Raw genomic sequence first — 21,271 nt, forward strand, 5'->3', positions numbered from 1 at the left:
CGTCCATTTTCAGAAACCTGCTAGAGGGAAAGCGGCAGAAGCCCGCGAGTGACGAAGTCATCACTAGCTAGCAGTCGAGGCCTGGGCTGGCAGGCGCATGGTTAGCCAGGCAGTCCCTGGAGGGGGACTGAGCCGGTGCCGGAGAGGACACAGGCGTGGGAGCTGCTCCAGGCCCTTCTCCCCTCGCACCTTCCCTGACTCGCTCTCCCGGGGCCGCCCCCCGACCGCCTACCGGAGGGCTCCGGCTCCAAAAGCGGTACACGGCCAGAGCGCTGCGGCCAGCGGTCCCCTGTGGGCGGACCCAGGGTAGGCGCCCGGCGCCCGTGTGGTGCACGGAGAGGGGGCCCGTCCTCCCCCCTTCTCCTGCCGGCTCTTGCCTTTCTTTCCTGCCTCTTTTCAACGCCCTTTTAGGTCGCGTGACGGCACTCCGGCGGTCTCACCCCGCCGCCTGCGCCGCACCCCCGCGGCCCAGGGCCCCCCTGCTGGGACAGAGGGACAGTGACGGACAGACACCGCCGCGGCTGCCAGGGCCCCCGTCCCTCCTGCAGCAGCACCGCTCCCCCCCTCCCGGACACGCGGCCTCGCGGGCGCCCTGCGCCCTTCGCGGGGCCGGGACCAACCAGGGGCCACTCGGCCCGTGCCCCGCCGCCATGCCGCCCCGCCCGCACGCCGCCAGCCCAGGCCCGCCCCCTCCCTTGGTCCCGGCCTGCCGGCCAATCACACGACTCCCTGCCCCCCACCGCCGGCCAATGAGAGAGAGTCATTTCGCTAAGCTCCAAATCCAGCGCTTTCTTCCTGCTGAGAGAATGACAGGTGCGTCACCACTGCCCCATTGGTCCGGCCGGCCCGAGACGGACAGGCATGCGGACCAGTCCCCGTCCCAGGGTGGTACCCTCAGCGGTGGTCGGCCCCGCGCCGTGACAGGAGAGGGCGGTGGCTGTGATTGGCTGGCTTTGTCCCAGCCGCCCCGTCCCGCGGAGCCTTCCCGGAAGAGCCGGACGACGATTGGCCGAGGGGAAGGCCAGGTCCGGATGTGCGATGCCGAGGGGCGGGCTTTAAATGGGGCAGTGGCGGGGGTAGAGGGGGAGCGGTGGCGGCGGCTGGCGGGGCCTGGGCCGCGCGTGAAGCGGAGCGGCGGGAGCCTTGGCGCGGGTGAGCGAGCGCCTGAGTGCGGCGGCACGACAGCTCCGGGCCCGGCCCAGCTCTGCCTTCCCGGGCGCGACGCCAGCGGTGGTCGCGGGGAGACAGTCCCCGCCGGCGCGGGAGGGCGGCGGACAGCCCCGGCCGCGCTGAGGGGCGGCCGCGGCGGCGGGTCGTCTGTCTGCGCCCCGCGGGGCCGTCACCTGTCGTCGGAGGGGGCTGGGCAGGCCCGGGCGGCGCCCGCCCGTTCGCCCCGCGAGGAGCTGCCACCGCCGCGCAGTGTCTGCCGGCCCGGACAGTCCTGTCCCTCACGGGGGACCGGCCCCGGCGCACCCGCCGCCTGAGGCATCCCGTGGCGGGGGCGAGCACCAGGGCTTGGGGCGGCCGCTCGGGGCCCGGGGGTGGCTGCCGGCGGGGCTGGGGCCCGGCGGGCCTCCCTCCACGCCCTCCTAAACGGCGTCGCTCTGCCGTGCCAGGCACAGCCGTGGCCTCGACGTGAAATACCGCCGGGGACTGACGGGGGAGGCTTCGCCCTGCTCAGGTCCCAGGACGTTGCAGAACTGTGTGAGGTTTTTTTTCCTTCCTGTCACCCACCAGTTCTCCAGCTGACAGCCCCCTCAGGAAGTCCAGCTGCCCTGTGCAACTTGGCAGGTCATCCCCTTGTGTCTTTTAAAGTGTTAGCTGTTGTACGAGGGCTGGTTTCGCTGGCGTAGATCATGATTTCTTTGAGAAGTCTGTTAGAGGACTGAAGTCACAGCAGCAGGTGTTGGTATGAAAGGTGTAACCCATCTGTGGAGGAAGAGTTGGCAAACAGGCTTGACTGGTCAGTGTTCCTGTTGGCTGCTAGCATTCCTTCAGCAACTCCCCTGTTACCCAGTGGCTTAAGGTCTGGGCTGGTGAAGTTCACAGAATCATTAAGGTTGGAAAAGACCTGTAAGAAGATCGGGAGTAGGTGCGCTGAGGAGAAATAAATTCTGATGGAAACTGACAGTTACAGTTGCTGGACAAACGTGTAATAGTGTTGTGATCGACATGTATTGTTTTTCTTTTGCGCTCTGCCTAATCAGCTCTGTTTATTGTCAGCTGCAGGAGTGGTTGTCTTCTCTTTTAGGTAGGGAATAAAAATGCATAAAAACATATATACAAAACTTCATATTATATATATATATTATATGTATGTCTATACATTTTTTTTCTTCTTGAAGAATCATTCATGTTTCCAGAAAATATTTAGAAAAGTGCTCTGTTCCAGGCAGATGAAGTTGTTGCCGAATTGGTTTAGCATTGTATTTAATGACTCTGCTGATGACAGGGAAAAAAATATAACACATGATATAACAATAGGTATAAATAATAGAAGTGATCTTTAATGAGAATACCTAGTGTAGAGAAGGAAAAGGTACAAAAGCAAAGTACTTAAAATTTTGGTTTTCATTAGTGATAACTTTGTGTTTTGCAGTATTTTAGAGTGATGATGAAGTACTGCATGAGTTTACACTTGCTCTGATTGCTCTCAAGTACTGTGTACCTCGGTGCTGGTGAAGGTCAACATAAGGTTATGTTTGGAGGCAGGTGGCTTTCTTGGTCCAGGTGTGATAGGACCTTAGTAAAGCAGTGCTGTGTAGATGTTAGAAGGCCTTTCCAAGAAGCAGCATTTGAAATAATGTTTCTTCACAAGTTTGGGTTGTGCCTTTTTTAATTGCTGTTGTGCTAGAAGGAAAACACTAGAGAAAAAGTTATCTATAAAAGCCTGTGGAGTGGGACCGCTTAGGAGCGTTGCTGTTGCTTTCTGTTCTTGAAGCAGTAGAAATTAGTAGCACGTATTACTGAACGGCACGCTATTAAGCCTCCTCTTAAGTGAGGCACTGTGAATGATGGCAGTGTGAGAGGAGACAGGGTGATGATTTTGAGTGTATTTATTCCCTTTTCATAAAATGAGGAGAGAGTATAGGGTTCTTTCAGGAAGCTGATGGTTTCAGTAGTTAGAGCACTGTAAGCTGCCATAATGGTAGGTACCTTGTAGTAGACGCTGTAGCCCTGTGTAAGACTGAATGACTAAACTGCCTAGAAATTCCACTTAACGATATTGGGACTTGGCTGTCCTTGTTTGCTGCAGACCTTCTGCATAGTGAGAAATAGGATAAACAGTCTAACTTAAATGTGCTGTTACTTTATTTTTTATATATATATATTTTTTTTAATTATTCTTGTGATTGATGTGGGGTAGTAAATTGTGAGGTGAAGGCACTAGAGAGCATAAGCAGTTGCAGGTAAGTTTCCTGTACTGAAATCATTCTCCACTCCCATGTAGCATAGCTGTAAGGAGCATAGCTATAAGTGTGATTTGAAAGAAACAAACTCTAAACCACATTGAAAGGCTTTTTAAATGACCCTTCTCTGGGAAGCTGGTACTCTGAGGTTATTAGTTTTCCATCACAAATAGTATTTTAATGGGTGAATGAGACTGGAGACAGTTTAACAATAAGTTTAGGACAACACCATGTATCACTTATTACTGGCAGGTAACTGGATAAAAGATCTCTGTGCAGGCGAATCTCTGTAGTTTAACTAGAGCTAGAATAATGTTTTATTCGGAGGTATAAACCATTCTTAATAGCCTGTAAGTAGGCATCTCTATAATGAAAAGCTTTTCCACAAAGCTGGAAGTGCACTGAGATGCTTGGCTGCTTTCTGAAAGGTGGAGTTGGTGACTGAACTCCATCTAGCACCAGTTATCAAGCTTCTAGATCAGTTCCCTGTTTCACTGGTAATAGGTTAGGCTGTTTTTTACGTACATACCTCATTCTTTGTCCTGCTTAACTCCTGTAGCTCGCATCTCTGGTCCTGGCATAATACAACTTATATTACCTAGTCTTAAAAAAACAACAGCCCAGCCCAAACCAAACAAACAAAGAAAAAAATCCCACCCAAACCCCATAATCACTCCAGATTCCAGCTAATTGTCTTCCAACCTGTATCTCAGCTTCCACCACTTTTCTCTTGTCAAAGCCATAGCACTCAGGTACTCTCTTTGTGCGTCAGTTCCTCCACCCTCTCGTTACACTGAAGTTTCCCGAGGAAGTGCCTTGTTCCTTCCTAGCCTAGCGTCTTGTTGTCTTACTTAGTTTGGCCGGGTTTCATGGAAGAGAAAAGGCCCATGGCATAGCCCTCTGGCATGGCTCTGCTTTCCAGACAGGAGATGGGGAAAAGTGAACACATCTTCTCCCTGCTATCACAGGGCACGCCCCAGCACGGTAGCTGTGCTTTGACTTTCTGTTTTCAGTGGCTCAGAATGATGTGAATCTCTCTGGCTGCTGAAGAGGAAAAAATATCTGGAGGAATCATGTGTACTGGAATGTTTGAGATGATTTTGGGGTGGGGAAATTAATTAATTTTCATCACTTTTCTGAATGGTGCTTGCATTTTTTGAACGCTGGGCTGCTTTATAATCTAGAAGGATACCTATGATTTGATATCAGTGTTTCTTTTAAAAAAATTAGCACTGCTGGACTTTCTTTGGATAAATTGGCTGGCTTAGCTTTTTTTCTTTTAACAAGATTGGCACTTATTTTCCTTTTAAGAAGATTTTTGATCATACTAATAGCATTTTCTCTGTAAACTAACCAAAGCAATGGGTGAACAGGTGGTGCCTTGCTTACTGTGGAAAAACTTAGTGTTGACCACAGTAGAAGCCTGTGCCATTTTCTCTATTTCCCTCTCATCTTATGAATTGCCTTGGTCAATGTTGTACAACTTCCTATTAAAGAAATTGAGTAAAGTGAATTGCCTCAAAACCTTAGTTCATGTAGCCAGAAATGGGGTGTGGGGAGGGGAAGGGAAACTAGGAGAACTGGAGGTAAAAAAGAGAGTAGAGGAAATAGGCTGTGCCAGACCAGAGGTGCTGTAGATGAGAGTTCTTGCACAAACAATAGCAAGGCTTTAAAAAAAAAAGAAAGAGAGAGAAAAACAAGGGCATACACAGTAGATGACACATTGAAACTCCAAATACTGCTGAAGTCCTTGTTATTGAACTGCTGATCTAAAGAGCACTAAGCCTTAGTGCTTGTAATGAAGCCATTAAATAATCTACAGAAAATTCTGTGTTCTGTGGCTTTGTCTATTCTTGGTGGTGTTCCAATACAGATGAAAACAAAATGACACATGACAGATCCATGATGCAAACTCAATGGGAGGATCATCGCTTTCACTGGGAATGGCAGAGATTTTTTCAAACTGGAGTGCTTCAGAAACATGCAAAGTCAGCAGTGTATGTGAGGGGCAACGCTTAACCCTGAGTACAAGAGTAAGCCATTGTAGTACTGTCCAGTGCTGGACTTGAATGGTGAAGTGATAACTTTTTAAGATTTGCATGTGTAGAGGATCTTTCTTGATTGTGCTGAGCCAATAGATGGTCTTTTTTCCAGCTGGCAAGACAAAACATGGAATGCAGAATCTAGAGTGTCTTTCTAGCAGAAAGGAGGCAGGGATTCAAGCACAAAAATTATTTCATAGGCAACTATATTATTGTCCTGTAGTCTAATATGTAATAGAGCTTTGGCAATTTTAACTATTGTCAGTCTTAACTGCAAGAAGTTTTCTTCTGAAGTCACAGGAATGTAAAGCTGGCTACAGAATTAGATCTGAATCCTATTTATATATCGAGTCCTGTTTATCTGTTAGAATGCATATTCATTCTGTGTATTTTTAGGGTATAAACCAGAGAGGCCTGAGGACGCTTTGAAGACGCTGAAAAGTTGCAGTCCTTTATTTGGAATACACGTTATGAACCCTTTCTGGAGCATGTCTACAAGTTCTGTGCGCAAGGTAGATATTTAATGAATGAATGCCATAAGGTGCTAACATGCATTGAGGGGCAGTAGCAATTCTGGAAAAGACTGTCAGATGATCTACAGATACAGTTGGAGAATGTGTTTTATCCTGAGGATTGTGATCATCTTCAATAAAAGCGTAAGCTAGCTTTGAGCTGCGTTAACTGGAATGTGACTGTGGATAGAGTCTACTCCAGAATTTGTTGATTTTTCTGATCTGAAGCATCTTTAAGTAGGAAAGATGAAACAAACTCGTTCAAATGGTTGAAACACTTGTTTCTTAGGACATTTGTTTACTGTTTTATATAGCCTTTAGTGAGGTATTGCACGTGCAGTGAACGTTGACAAAACTGCGCCTCCATAATGCTATTGCTACTTTAGATTGTGCGTATAAAAGCTTCTCAGCTTCTCATTTGCCCTTCTTCAGTGCTAGGGCAAATTACATAACTTTGTTGATGATGCTTGTGCATAGGTATTGTTACTAGTCCAAGTCTCAGGCTCTTCGAAACACTATAGCCTAAATCTTCCCTTTAGTCACCACAGCTAGCATAATCACAAGTCTGTAGCCTGCAGGTTTGTCTTGGCAATCTATAGAATGATTTTGATGTCTGTACTTAGTACAGTGTTCTCTAGCAGTATAGCAGTGACCAATTAAGTAGAAAAGGGGTTTTTTTATTTGTTTTTTCTTTTTTAATAAAAGACAGCGTAGGCATAAAAAAGTTGCTATAGCAAAACTGTTTAAACTGGGCTTGATAGCACTGTCAAATGGTGATTCTCCCACAGTGGGAATGGGCTATATGATCAGCTCCAAGTGGGATGCTGGTGTCTTAAGCACAGGCAGGAAGTGAAATACATGAAGTTTTCTGTAGAAAGTTCTTATTTCATCTCAGCTTTACTGCAGTACTTTTAAAGACTCTTTGGAGTCTAGAACGTGAGGATGCTTGTCAGTGGAAATGATTTATCTTAATGCACTGCGTGCTAGAAATAGATTGAATTCTAAGCTGATGTTATATACTGTCTGGTTCAAGTTTCTAAATAAATGTAAGCCTCCTTAAGCATTTGTCCTAATCTGCAGATTTCCTATCCAGCATTGATTATTTTTGTACTTGCAGGCTAGGCTTGATTGAGTAAAAGTCTATTTAAAAACAAAGAGACACCACCCCCAAGCAATGGAACACCGAAACCCAAGATATGTTTTCATTGGCCAAACTTGTAATTAACAAGGTTGGGCTTAAACCTGTGTTAAAATATGTTCGTATGTTAAATGTTTATGAAATACGGCCTGTAATCTTGTGGTTCTCTTTTAATCTAACAGAGACCCGACGCTGAAGAGAAAACTTTGAGTGGAGAGCTGCGAACCAGTCCTCTACGAGCGTCTACAAAGAAACAGTTGCCTTCTATTCCAAAGAATGCTGTGCCAATAAGCAAGCCTGCTTCACCTGCCACGTCGTCTCAGTCGACAAATGGAACACATGCTTCTTATGGGCCTTTTTATTTGGAGTATTCCCTCCTTGCAGAATTGTAGGTTTTCACTTTTTTTGTCTCTTAGGTCACTGGGCTTATGCTTCAGTGGGGAAAAAAACTTGTGTGGTGACTCTGTCATAGTCCTTGAAGAAGGCAGTAAAACTTAAGTTCCACAAAATTATTTTTCTGGAGCAGCAGTCTCAATCTCTTGAGGTAGAAGGGGAAAGGAAAATGAGATGAGATTTTGAGGGGTGTGCTTAGATGTAATTCTCTGCATTACGATGTTTCTCAGTCTTGAAGTAAACACATTTTGGGTTTAGGCATCCTGACCAGTTATCCTAATAGCTTTTTGTTCAGAAATACGGTATTTTTGTCTAGCAGGAAGATGGTTATGAATGTAGGGTACTGTCTAATGGATTTAGGATGTGGGAGCTTCCTTCTGTTGTTACACGGAACGCTTGAACGCTGCCTGATATGGCTTATTAAGTGGATATTAGGAGACTATATTCTTTCCTGTCTTTCAGTGATATTTAACATGAAACTTAGGAGGTAGGAGTGAGTGCGATTTAAATACCTTTCTTTGGATCAGTTGCATTTGATCCAATCTAGTGATTTGTAGACTGTTGTGAGAGCATAGAAATCTCTATTTGTCTGCAAAACTTTCTAGTTATATAAAGTTACGTAAACTGTTTTTTGCTACAAAGCTGAAGGGACTTCCTCTGTAATAGACATACTGGATTCTCAAGTATGTAGTGCCTTTTGGAATGAAATCCCTGGAGTCCTTATGCAACACTAAGTTTCAGTCCTTGCATTTAACCATTAAATTGAAAGTGAGAACTCTAGAAACAATATCTTTTCAGGGAACTGACCCTGACTTCTTAATTCAAGAAAGATGTTTTTCTTCTGCAGCATGCAAAAATATATTGGTATCATAATGTAAACTGCTCTAGTTTAACAAATTATTAGGGAAATAATGATTAATATTATGGAAATAGTAAGCAATATTTTTCATTAAGACTATTGTTTATTTGTGCAAGCATGCGGAGTTCAATGTAATGGGCCTATATGCCAAGTAACTGGAAAACCTATGAAGCAAATAATTTGGTTTATCATTTATAGTGTTCAGTAGAATCTGCATACCATACAACTACAGCTCATTAAACTTACTAGTAACTTCTTGTCTTCGCTGATTTGAAAAACAGTAAAAATATAACATTTTGCCCTGGTAGTACTGTTGATTATCAAATGGACTTTCCTAAAAGGTAAAGGGAGAGGTAGAAACTCTTTTCATAATGCACTGGTCATTAATGACTGAAGATTGTGTCTAGATTATCATCACAAGAAGTGAAATAGCAAATAAGTGCAAGTTTGGGAAGATGACTTGGTCTGTCCTGTTAATGAGATGTCTGGAATCACTCAATCCAGACCTCTAATATACCCTGCTTCTTGACTGTCCTTTTTATTCTCTGTTGTTTTGTCAGTTGCGAGCGTAATTTCTGTTTCACCTGCAGCGTAGTCTCATCTGAAACTGAAAAACTGCTTGCTAAAAATTGAAGTTAAAGCTTTGGTCATGTTTCAGAATTAACTATAATTGACTGCAAATCTGCATTCAAAATTACTTAATTGCATTTCTTTTTTTCTTCTTTACTTTGAAACTGGGGATTCAGTAGAAAAGTGGAAATTTCAGTACTGACATGCATTAAATGCATCTACTGGGGAAATAATTTATTTCTACTTCTCTACGTACAGTTTTATCAGGAGAAATAATGTTTCCTGTTAGTAAGTCTTTAAGTGAAGGCGTAGGAAAAGCAAGAGTGAAGGAATATGGTTTCACTAGTTTTCAGCCACCTCCTTCGGTGAGCAATCTGCCCTTGGGAATTGAGTGCAAGTTTGTGGAAGAAGTCCCCTGTTAAGCTATTGGTAGTACGTTCTGGGCTTACTGTTGTCAGCTTGCTGTAGATTTAGTGTAGTTGTAGAGCTATTCTAAATACTGATTCTAATTGCAGTACCTTGGTTGTAAAGCAGAAATTGCCAGGTGTCTATGTGCAGCCATCTTACCGATCAGCATTAAGTAAGTTTGAACTTAATTTTTAAATTTTTATATATCTATTTTTTTTTTTTTTTAATTCATTCACTCAAGCAAACTCTCTCACTTGCAGTGTGGTTTGGTGTAATATTCATAAGACATGGGCTCTACCAGGATGGTGTGTTTAAATTTACTGTCTATATTCCTGATAATTACCCAGACGGAGACTGCCCGGTAAGTGGTTGTGTGTGTCTTGGGTTTTTCTTGTTTTCTGGTCTTTTAAGTATGACTTTTTGTTAAAGCTAATATACCAATTAGCTTCTCATTTCCTTCAACTAGTTTTGTTCAGTTGGCTGGGCTCATTTGCGATGTCTCGTACGTATTTCCTAACATCTGTGGAGGAATCATGTTACTCTGATTACTGAGGCTGGTGTAGAGTGAACTTCTGAGGTTAGATGCATTAGAGTATTAAGTAATCAACTTGTTCTTTACCTTGGCTCTTGATCTGCTACTTCCTTGGTGAGGAAGTTAACGTTGAAACACTTAAAGAAGTATCCAAATTCTGAGTAGTGATATAATGGGACATAAAATCCAGGCACCTGCACTGTACTTGCCGTAGTACTGCAGGATTTGTTGCCTGTCTCTCTTCTAAATTACATTGAAACAAAGAACTGAAAGAACTCGAGGAGAAAGTTGGTGAAACAAAGGGAGAGGGAGATAGATAGTATGGTGTTACCTTCCATCTCTGCTTTCTCTTTTTCTCTTAGGGAAAAGTATCCAAGTTATTACATCAATTAAAAAAAAAAAAAAAAAATTCTTGTGGCAGTCTGACTCTCGAGAGCAGAGCAGCCAGCCCTCTTGGCCAAATTTCTTTAAGAGGAGGACTGGGGGACAGGTGTATGTAACTGCTGTAGCTGAGAATGAGTTGCTATGTCAGGAAGCTGTCTGTTTGGTGTCAAGTTTTGTATAAAGCCATCATCTTTAAAAGGACAGAACTGGTAGGAAACAGTTTCTTTCAAAGATTAGACTTTGGTATCTCTCATACAGCCATTATTCTTTTGCTAGCATAGAGCTTTAAAACCTTTCTGTTGAAACTAAGTTTTCCTTTGGAAGACTGCAGGAGCACCGGAGGAAACTAGGTGTACAGAACTGAAGAAACCGTGGTGTCACTGCACAGTTTACTTAAAAATGTATTGGGTAAAAAGTATTGATTGTAGCTCAAGTATGTAAAAAGCTTTCAGTCACAAATAGCTAAACCAGAAAAACTCCTTTAATCTGCTCTTACCAGATATTATTACCTGTTTTGGCACTAGTGCTTGTGCAATTAGCTGGATTAGTTTCCTGATTTGGTGATAAGCATGTGGGAGAGGACAAGACCCTGCATGTAACATGGGTGTGTTGGGTTACCGTTTCACAGTTGGTATAAATCACTTCAGGTTGCTTTCTTTTAATACAGTAACAATTAATTAGTATTTGGAAGCAACATCTCATTGACCTTCACCCAGTGGTTTTAACATTAGGATTGAAGTTGTCATAATTAATGTCCTTTTTCTAATGCAGCGCTTGGTTTTTGATCTGCCTGTCTTCCATCCACTGGTAGATCCCTTATCTGGTGAACTGGATGTGAAAAGAGCATTTGCAAAATGGAGGTTAGTGGTAACTCGTTGATGCGTAATTTGAAAGAAGTTTGTTCCTTTCTTCATTGTGTTTTGTTCTTTTTAGGCGAAATCATAATCACATATGGCAAGTATTAATGTATGCTCGCAGAGTCTTCTACAAGATTGATACAACTAGTCCTCTGAACCCTGAGGCTGCAGTTCTGTGAGTATCTTTTCATGCATACAGACATGGTCTCTTAAGAGATTTTTGCGTAGACTTGCAGAAACAAGAGGTTTGTAAAATTATCAGCTCTTGGTCTCTACCTCTAGAGCTGGTTGCACTAGGAACTGAAATTGAGGCTTTGCCAAGTCTGTGCTTCTACAGCAAACCTGTGCCTCCTTGCAATTACTTAACATTACTTCTCTCTTGCAGGTATGAAAAAGATATTCAGCTGTTCAAAAGTAAAGTGGTGGACAGTGTCAAACTGTGCAGCAGTCATTTATTTGATCAGCCCAAAATAGAGGATCCCTATGCAATCATGTAAGTACCATGAGCAAATTGATCATGTCCTAATGTTTCGAGAACAAGTTTAGGTATAGATGTTGATTTGAAGCCTTTCTCTGCCAAGCTGACTGACCTGTTCTTTTCTTACATTTATAGCAATACTTTGAATATTCCTACCCTCATTTCGTTCTGTTCAGTATTGAGTGAACCTTAAATATTTATCATCAGACACTTGTCTACTGTTTTTTCACTAAGTAACCAAGACTTAAAAAAACCTCAAACCTCGACAAAACCCCAAACAAACCAACCCCAAACCGAACAAACAAAAAAGCCCCCAAACACCCACCTCCCTCAAGTAGAGGTACCCATGGAATAAATACTGCTTTCGGGCTTTCCTGAACTCGATTTGCATGACTGTAGCTTTGGTCATGGTTTTTAAATACTTTTAAGCTTGACTGCATGGGCGATGGAGCAGTCAGCTCCATAATGAATAGGAGTAGTCTTTCATGTAGCATCTGCTGAATTGCCAGTTCTTATTCCAAACAAAAATGAAAACCTAAATATTTCTTGTTGAAAAGATCCATGACAATGTGAATTTAGTTCTTAACTGTATGTTTTAACACTGAAAACTCAGATTTGTAGTTTACTTGAAATTCAACTAAACCAAGGAAAATTGCTGCTTTCTGCTCTGTCTATGCTGTAGTTTGCAAAAATGCAAAGTAAGATATAACTATACTTTTCTCCATAGTTTTTCTCCATGGAATCCAGCTATACATGATGAAGCTAGAGAGAAAATGTTGACTCAGAAGGTATGTGCAAAGTCCAGATTCTCACTATAGTAAGGGTTTATTGCTTGATGAGGGAAGAAAGGTTCCCTGTCTCTTTGTGATGAGCATGTACTAGACAGACCTTATTCCACCCCTCTTTTGGATCAGTAGGCGTGCTGAAACTGATTTGGTCTCTTAACTAAGCAGTTGTGTCACTGTTCTAACTTCAGTGTGTTAAGCAGTTAATCATTAAGCCAGCTAGAAAGCTTTGTTAGTACGATTGTTGGCACGCTTGGCAGATTTTTTTTTTTGTTTAGGGATGGAAGGGAGGGAAGAAGGGGAAAGAAAAGATTTGCTGACTGCCTATGAGCTTGTCCTGCACTTGCCATGGCCGTTACCACTTCCGCATAACCTGACAGCCCCCAATTTCTTTGTTCTCTTCTGTTGAGAGATCTTTCATTACTGAATCAAAGCTTCAGGGCTTTCTTCTCATTCTAAACTTTCTGAAGCAGCACAAGTAGAGTACCTTGCTCATATCTAACGCAACTGATTTCTAATAAGACAACATCAGCTGATCAAAGGGTGCTTAGAGTTACTTCTATCACAAAACACTCTTACTGATATAACAAGAATGTGTTGGTTCATATAGCTTTCACCTGAGCAACACCTTTGGTTTTGGGGGAGGGAGGTGGTTTGTTTTGTTTGGGTTTTTTAAATTATTTCTTTGCACTTGACAAGAGCTGGCACACAGCAATTCTGAGTCTGCACTGAGTGGCATGACGAGTCAATCCTCTTGCAGTGCCTAGGGATTCTGAAATGGTGGCTGGTATCTTTGCTGGACTGGCAAGGAAATGCACTCTGAATGTTTTAGTTACTGGCTTGGGCTCCTTGCACCAGAGCTGTGGTGTAGTTTGCTGCTTTTTTTGTAAATAAATAAATTTTTAAAAATATTTTTTCTTTTTTTGTTGGTCCAAACTTCAGTCTTCCTCTCTGCAAGCCTTAACTCATGTTCTTTCATGTCTTCTGGCATGAATGAGATTTTTACATTGATCTTAATACAATACACTGCTTCTAAGCTCAGTGTAGCAATGTTCCCAGCTGCCAGTCACAGCAGGGGTTGAGGTGAGGTGACCTTTCTCCAGCCTTAGAACACACAGGAAAATATTTAATTATTTTGATGAGATTCTGGCTTCTTGATGTTCTTACAAGAACTTAAGAAATGCTTTTGACTCTTCCCCCCCCCTTCTCCTTCATTCTCCACCTCCTTCTCTCTTATCCTTTAAATCAAAGACCTAAAGAGAAAGAACAGGTTGGAGTGCTTGAAATAGAAGGGATATGATGTTGTCTCAGAGACTGATAGCAAACATAATGCCAGTGATGACTTTTCTTTCACCCTTTTCCTTTGGAGATGCGTGTTAATTTCTCTTTAAGTGAAAACTAACATTTTGGTAACTGTTGCATGTATGGTGCTTTAGTTGCTGGGGTAGTTTGTTGATAGCAGGCATGGCCGAACTTCTGTGCCTTAGGAGATTTGTGCCAAAATGTCGGTGTAGCTGAGAACATTCTTTTCCTTACCTGTAAAGGAAGTTCCCTAATACTGTATCCTGTCTTTCCCTTCTTCTGCAACCCTGGATCCTTGTTTATTACCTGTGTAATTCCTATGCCTTGGGAAAAAACTAGACCATTCTACAACTGTAGCCCAGGAAAGGCTGCAATGTCCCAGTTCCCCGTTGAGCACATGGCTTTTGCTAGATGAGTCCTGTGTGCAGCATGTGATAGGCAGGTGCTACTCTGCCAGGCTCAAGCCTGATCCCTCTTGTTTGCTGTTGTCTGATGTGTCATGGCAATTCTATCACGCAGTGTCACCACTAGGTTTCATTTTCTTGCTGACTTAATTTACTTTGTCAGGCAAAGGACTTCCCATAGTATGACGAAGTCTACTCACATCATTATCCCTTTCTAGAACATGATGCGTCATTCCAGCTTTGAGGTAGTTGGCATACAGATGTTCTAATGAGCCTATAGCAGTGCAGAGGCAGGGCTAGTTCCTGGTGTGCAAGAAATCTGCAAGCTATTCTGTTTCTTTGACCTGCTAGAGTAGGTCTCTAATTTACTAATGTTCTTAAACTACTTTAAGTCTACAGATGCTTGAAGTTGCACCTTTCTCCCTCAACTTGAGGCTTTTTTTTTTTTGTCTCCTAAATTGCAATAGTCCGTCTCAAATGTTCATTGCATTGTGTTAGGTAGAAATAGTTACTGTTCAAGCATTTAACTGTGATAAATGCTCAGGGAAGGGAATAACCATCCTTGGAAAGCGTTAAGAAACTCCATGGTATAGCAAAGGTATCTGTTGCTACTTTGCCATGTTAATTTGCGTTTAGAAGCCTTCAGTGGGGTGGGCACAGTATGCCCAGCATCACAAGGTAGTATGCTCCACTTACAACATCAGGTTAATGACAGAAATGTTTTGATTTGGATTGACACTTCTTTCTATAGAACCGAGAAATTTGGCAAATAGCAGTGCAGCGGTGCTGGCCATGGCTTTCAAGCAAAAGGCGCTATTCAAAGCGTATCTTTTAATCTTTATGGTACGATGGGGTAGCAGTACGTGAACTAAGTTATTAAAACTCTCCTGTAGTGTCAGGGTAGTCCTACAGATGCCACATGCATTTGCAGAAATTAAACCAGTAGCCATTTTACTGTTCCTCTTTGAGGAGAGGAAGTGATGCTAGCCTCTTTTATGCTTGTATTTGCCAAAGGTAAAATGGCTGTGGAGGGACTGAAGAGGGTTTAGGGTATCTAGTAATTCTGACTTTAACTTTCTTCTACCTAGAAGAAGCCAGAAGATCAGCACTGCAAAAGCATGCACGTTTCTGGCCTGTCGTGGGTAAAGCCTGGCTCAGTTCAGCCTTTCAGCAAAGAAGAGAAGACGATGCCTACTTAGCTCTTCTGGACTGTGGTGCACAAAACACTTTCTGTGGGTGGAGGGAATGTAATGGAGGGAGAAGCAGCAAAGCAGCTTGTCCTTCTTGACTACGGATTAGCAAAAACTGAATGGTAGCAGTGACTCCAGTAAACCTGTTCAACGGATTACTGACTCTTAATGTTTTACATATGCATTAGGTTTTAAAGGCTTGCCTGGAGTTCGGAAGTCTCTCTTGAACACTGCAGTACTTCTGCCTGAAGACTGTCTAGGGTGGGTAATTCCTCAGGGCTCTGAAATGCCTGGAGGTTTTGGGTTGGTTTTTAAGCTTTTATTTTTTCCCTCCAGGAATAGCAATTTTTTAAAAAAATCTTAAATTACTGGCAGAAATATTAGCATTGGAAATATGATGCCAGAGGTAAGCTGTGTTCATGTAAACTAATATAGCAGAGTTAAACACTATATTTAATGGTTTTAAATACTTTGGTTTCTATTGTAAATATATTAGGATTTGAAATTGTATATAGACGGTTCATTGACTCCATTTAGCACTTTCCAGAGGTAAAGCTGGGGATGATGTATGATGTATTATTGATTTGTAAATGGATATTGTCACTAAAGCGCACATTAGTCTGACAGGGTGAAAGCAGAATGTCAGGCTTGTTAGACTTTTATTACATAAACACTAAAATCAAAGCTTTTAATGGTGGTCTCTTGAGCTAATAAAATCTTAGAGGATTTTAGATTCCCTAGGTGTCTAGGGGATTACTTAGGATAGCTTGACTAATGTGTGTTAATAGTGACATCTTAAAATAAAAAGAAACCATGATCTAGCTTTTGTCCCTCTGTTTGTCTATATTGTAGACATTTAGCAAAGACTGGAACCGGAATGGAAGCACCTGGCTACATATGTACTTGCCTGCATATGCATTCAGGCCGTTAATGGGGGAACAGGATGTACTGAAGAGACTGGTTAAATACAGTTTTGTTCCATGTGCAGGAGAGCCTTTCTAAAGCATGTGTGAGCTCAGGACAGAATCTTTCACTTTTCACAAGAGTCTTCCTGGTGTCGGAGCCTAGCGTAATGCCTTACTCTTCCCTAACAGGATTTTCCTATCAAAACCTGTAATGTTAACCCTTTACAGCTGGGCTGCGTTTTCTTTGGCTCCTCATACCTGTACTGATGGCATTAATGCAAACCCTACTGCCTAGTAGCGAGAAGTAGTGACTTCATATATAAATGTGATGTGGTGTTTGGGGAGGGTGGGGAGTGGTATGGTGTGTGTTTTGGTTTTGTGGGGGGTTTTTGTCTTTTGTTTTTATCTGACAAGCTAAATCCAGTTGTCGTATAACAAACTTTTCCTGTTCCCTTTGAGAACAACTTCTTAGCTCTTAAGGAAATAGCCAAAGACTTCACAAGTAATATGCTATGATATACCAAATGATTAATTTAATGTACTGTTAAGGATGACTTGAGTGGTTTCTATGCAGCACTTAACGTTGTATAAATTAAGTACTTACTCTGTTTTAGGTAATGTTGAAATCTTAATGCATGATGTTGCTTTAAACCTTTTAAAGCTTCTGCCTTTGAGATGCAGCGGTTTCCTGGGGCTGCCTGGAGTGTCTCTTGTACTGCTGGAATTCCTCTTTAGACAGAAGAATGCAGAGGCTGTGCGGAGAGCAAGAATCCTCTTTTAAGGCAGAGAAGGAAGTGCATCCAAAGGTGCATTTCTTGGGGCTACTCTTTCCTCTTTAACTCCTCTCATCTTATAAAGGGATTGTTACAGGACTGAGGTTCTTGACTAAATGCTAAAATGTTCTTTCTAAACCTTAGATCCATTGATGCTCAGTCTAATAAGAGAAATATAATTTAGAGTGGCTCCTTCCTAAACAAATTCAAGGTTGAAGAGCAATTATAAGCATAAGTTACCAAGCAGGTACTTCTGAACCAGGTTATTTGTGATTGATCTATGGCCTTCAGCTTTCTGAAAGCTCTTGCTAGCTCTGTATAGGTGAGGTATGGGTCTGTGTAAACTGAAGGCTCTGGCAGGCTCTGGTCATGTGAACTAGTACAGCAGATTTAAACATATTTAATGGCTTTAAATGCACTGGGATTTTTATTGTAAACCGTATTGAAAGTGGTGGCTGAGTGCAGATCTTCCAAAAGGATACTTTTGCCAAGCCAAGTCAATCGCTGGGTGAGATGTCTGTGACTTGGTATGATTTTGTAGGCAATGAACTTGGAGTAAACTCAGTTTCTACTGTCTTCAGCATAAATCTGTCTCCTCTAGTTCAGAGCCTAATCCAACTTTGTTATAAGGCTGCGAAGAAGATGTATTAAGGCAGTGGCATTTAAAAATAGATAGGGAAATGTAGAGCAAATCTGCAGTCTTTAGCAGCTCTCTGAAGGTTGCTGCTGGTATGTTTTCAGACAGTTGCAAAGACATTACTAGAATAATTCTGTGTGTTTCCACTTACAGCAGTATTGCCATGTCATCCCCAGAGAAGCTCATCGCAAACAGTCTGGTACGTTGATGTATCAGTAACTAGAGTAAAGCCAACAGACTTGGTGTAGGATGTTTTGCTGTGTGAGTCTTGAAACAGTGGCTACTGTTAGGAGAAGCACTGTACCTGTTCCTACAGTAACGCTAGAAACCAGCACCAGCAAGACAACATCAAACTAAATGTTGCTTTCTTGCTAGTAGTGGTGGCTTGTTGGAGCAAAACGTTCCAACTCCAAACCTCAAAACAAACCTGTGCAAATAATGGATTTGAGATTTTTGTGGTGGTTGCTCTCTTCTCCCATTCCTGCCCCTTGGGAAGTGGGAGAAGGCTTAGGACTGGCAAGAACTTTGCTCTTACTCTTTTTTTGTTTGTTTGGTTGGTTTTTTTAAAACATTACATAAATAAACTGTTAAGTCCTGTCTTCAGATCAAAAACTTTGAGGAGAGTGCAAAATTCTGAATTGGCACTTTGGTTTGTGTACTCTTTCCTGTAGTAGGATCATTCTACCTCTTTATTTAAATATATGTTTTTCTAACATTGTTTTGGCATTCTTTATCTTGCATGCTAAAGTTAGTTATTTTGTGAGAACAGGACTTGGATGGCAGATAACTGTAACCCATTTATATTTTTTTCCGTGTATCAGCATAGAAAAGGAGGAAAAACCTGAGGATCCTGGAAGAAGGCAAGTGATTCTCTCTGCTGTTCCTGTTGTCAGTCCTGTGATGGCATGTGCAGAAAGACTTTGTGTCCTTCCCTCTCTTCCTTACCCACCATGGGAAAGCAAAAGGAAGCAGAAACCTTCTGGAGCAGTTGCTTAGTGCCACAGCCGTTTCTTGAAAAGCTAGTGAGTAACGGTGCTCGAGAGTGTGAGAGTGTGTGTGTATGAGTGCACGCACGTGTGGTTTTCCTCCTGTGTGAGCAAAGGAATGAGTAAGTGGGCACATAGCACTTCTCTGCTCCTGTCCTCCTGGTTCAGTGATCTTTAGGAAACTACGGCCAGTGTAAAATAGGGGTTCGAAACCTGATTTTTCAGTCTTTCAAAGCAAAGAATGTCATTCTTACCCTGTATTGCCAACCACAGAAGCTGTCTGGCCCGCCTCCATCAGTGAGAGGGAGATCCTGTGGGCCGGGGGGCTGTGAGTGCCCGTGCTCAGGTGCAGTGTGTTGCCTGAGGTGGCACGTTAAGTGTGTGCTGGCAGCACCCGTGGCATCTCCCGGGCCAGCATGGCCGTGTGCAGCTCTGTGGGCCCCGTGCAGCTCTGCAGAGAGTTCCTGGCTTCATCTCCCAGCACGGTTGTGGACGCTTCTCCCTGGGATCTTTGCTGAAGGATCAAAGACCATGTCCACTCCTCGTGGAAAAGGGTGAGTGATCTCGCTGCTGATCTGCTCCTTTGAGAAGGAGGGAGGGAGGGAGACTGGGAGGCGGTAGTGGGGGAACCGGTGTCTTGCTCAGCCTCCCTCCTCTTGTAGCAGAAAAAAAGCTCATAGGTGGCGCAGGACAGGGCTGTAACAGTGGCTGTAGTGTGGGACTGCAGTTGTTTTCTGCCTCAAGTACTTCTGAAATACTTGGTAGAAGCAAAGGCTGCTGAACGGCCATATTTTAGAAGCAAAGGCCTCGAGTGTTTGTGCATGTAGGCCGGGGTTAAGAAGGGAACCGCCCGAAGACCAGCTGTTCTCAAGAGCGTGCTTAGGTTGTTGGGTACATTTTGCTTTTTTTCACGCTTGCAGTTCCACAGACGTGGAGGCGGTGCGCCTGGGGAACAGCCTTTCTCTGTGTAGCTTGGGCAGGAGTTTGGCTGTGCTTTCACTCTGGTTCAGATCCCTCCTGTGCTTTTAGATAGCTTTCTTAATAGCTCTTATTTAATGCTGTGCCTTGCAGTTTGCATTGTTAGGAAGGGTATGTGCAGGAAGTAGCTTGCATCCAGCTTGCACCTTCCCCAGCACTTCTGTGCCCACGGAAAGGGTGGATGTGTGGCACAACGTACAGAGGAGCGCTTGCCGCAGCCACAGCTGATGTTTCATGCTTAAATCAAACTATTTCTGGGAGCGTGGGGTGGCTGACAACTGCTTGACAACTAGCTTAATATTTGGGAAATGTTTCTTTTGTTGCTCTCTTACCTTTTTCTTGCTCGTTGTGCAGCTGATCTGCTACTTGAAAAAAAAAGTCCTTTATAGTGTTTCTGGCTTTTGTTATTTGCATTCTTGGGAACAGATTTCTGACAATCCTAAGTATGCGTTGGTTCAATTTCACTCCATCCTCCCTGTCGTGTGCCACTGGTCGTTAGCCTTTCTAACAAATATGTGGTTTTTAGTCAAGCGTGACCTTGCTATTGAGCAGCTTGCTTTCAGTAGCCCTTTTCTGCTAGGGGACTGTCTGGAATGGGGTACAGTGCAGCTCAAGTGGGCTTTGACATGGTGTTGGACTTGTAAAAACTTGTGAGAGAAACAGCCAACTTCCTTGTCACCCAGTACAAGGGAGGAAGAGGTGGCTCTGTGTCACTTGCCTTGGTCAGCGCTCTCTCCTGTGTGGTGTTAATGCCCCGTTAGGACGTGTGTTCCGGATATCTGGCAGGTTATGAGGAATTGCAAGTGCCTTGGAGTTGTTAAGCACCAGTTCCGAGTTTGCAATAGGGAACAGAAAGAGAGGAACTGATCTGAAAGCTGGGCTTGTATTGCCTGTGAAGTGGCGACGTGGTTTTTTTCAAAGAAAGCGTGTGGGAAAAGTTTTTGAGGGCTGGTGTACCGGCCTGGGGGGGAGCTACTAAAATACTGTGAGCAGGAATTCTGTTGCTGCTGTTATTTCTCTTACACTTTTCTTGAAGGCTGAAAAATTGAAATGCTTCAGCTTTAGCATTAGAAAAATTTAGTTAAAGGACTCTTGTGTGAAGCAGAAAATGGGCCTAGCACAGTGACTGAGCCCGACGTACCAGCTGGGCAGGGAGGCAGAACTAGAGTGTTCATTTGGAACGTGAGAGCTCCTCTTTGTTTATTTTTATGATTATGCAGAAGCCTTTGTAATAAATCACTGACTTGCAAATTTCCTAAGCTGCTTAGGTGAAGGACTTGCATAGAAGTTTAATCCCTTCTAATCCTGGGATGCTCTTTCATCTCTGCTGCAGCAGGGCGGGCACAGGACTTGACTTAATTCCTAGTGCTGTACAAAACGGAGACGCGAAGTGACTGTGTCCCCCAGTGTGGGGCGGGGGGAGAGTTAAGTACGGAGCAAATCCTGGTAATTGTTACCTAATGTCAGTGCAGAGATGTGGCTGCTGAGCTTTTATGACTCCCATTGTTGTTGGGGTTTGGAAAACAGCAGTTAAAGGTCAGTAGAACCACTGACAAGGAAGAATGATAGAGTGGTGTAGTAAAAATGGTGGTTACCTGCGTAAGTTTTGTTTGTCTTTGAGCTGTTATGTACCTCTCTATGTCTGGTGAGTAGGTTGAATTGCTCTAAGCTAAACCCATGCTAATAGCAGTGTGCTGAAAAGAAAATAGTTTTCTTTATTTAAAGAAT

General features: G+C 43.3%; 1 protein-coding gene across 2 annotated transcripts; it reads left to right on the plus strand.

The window, feature by feature from the left end:
* Nucleotides 1-1,121: 1,121 nt before the first annotated feature.
* On the plus strand, nucleotides 1,122-16,086 carry AKTIP (AKT interacting protein). Of its 2 annotated transcripts, none has more exons than XM_059824825.1 (10): nucleotides 1,122-1,152; nucleotides 5,849-5,964; nucleotides 7,285-7,490; nucleotides 9,440-9,504; nucleotides 9,593-9,693; nucleotides 11,020-11,108; nucleotides 11,182-11,280; nucleotides 11,491-11,598; nucleotides 12,311-12,371; nucleotides 15,163-16,086. In XM_059824825.1, the coding sequence occupies exons 2-10, from the start codon at nucleotides 5,923-5,925 to the stop codon at nucleotides 15,271-15,273; spliced, it is 882 nt and encodes a 293-aa protein (XP_059680808.1). In that variant the 5' UTR covers nucleotides 1,122-1,152; nucleotides 5,849-5,922; the 3' UTR covers nucleotides 15,274-16,086. The 2 variants fall into 2 exon arrangements, with proteins under 2 accessions (XP_059680808.1, XP_059680809.1); XM_059824826.1 differs by having other exon boundaries at nucleotides 15,166-16,086.
* The last annotated feature ends 5,185 nt before the right edge of the window (nucleotides 16,087-21,271 follow it).

The sequence above is a fragment of the Gavia stellata genome, chromosome 15, assembly GCF_030936135.1.
Source record: "Gavia stellata isolate bGavSte3 chromosome 15, bGavSte3.hap2, whole genome shotgun sequence".
NCBI lineage: Eukaryota > Metazoa > Chordata > Aves > Gaviiformes > Gaviidae > Gavia > Gavia stellata.

What these genes read in the sequence shown, in the direction of transcription:
- AKTIP (XM_059824825.1), top strand. Translation starts at nt 5,923, where the DNA reads ATGAACCCTTTCTGGAGCATGTCTACAAGTTCTGTGCGCAAG. An exon ending in AGAGCATTTGCAAAATGGAG is followed by an intron (nt 11,109 to 11,181) that starts GTTAGTGGTAAC and finishes TGTTCTTTTTAG; the next exon opens with GCGAAATCATAATCACATAT. An exon ending in AGAAAATGTTGACTCAGAAG is followed by an intron (nt 12,372 to 15,162) that starts GTATGTGCAAAG and finishes TCTTCTACCTAG; the next exon opens with AAGAAGCCAGAAGATCAGCA.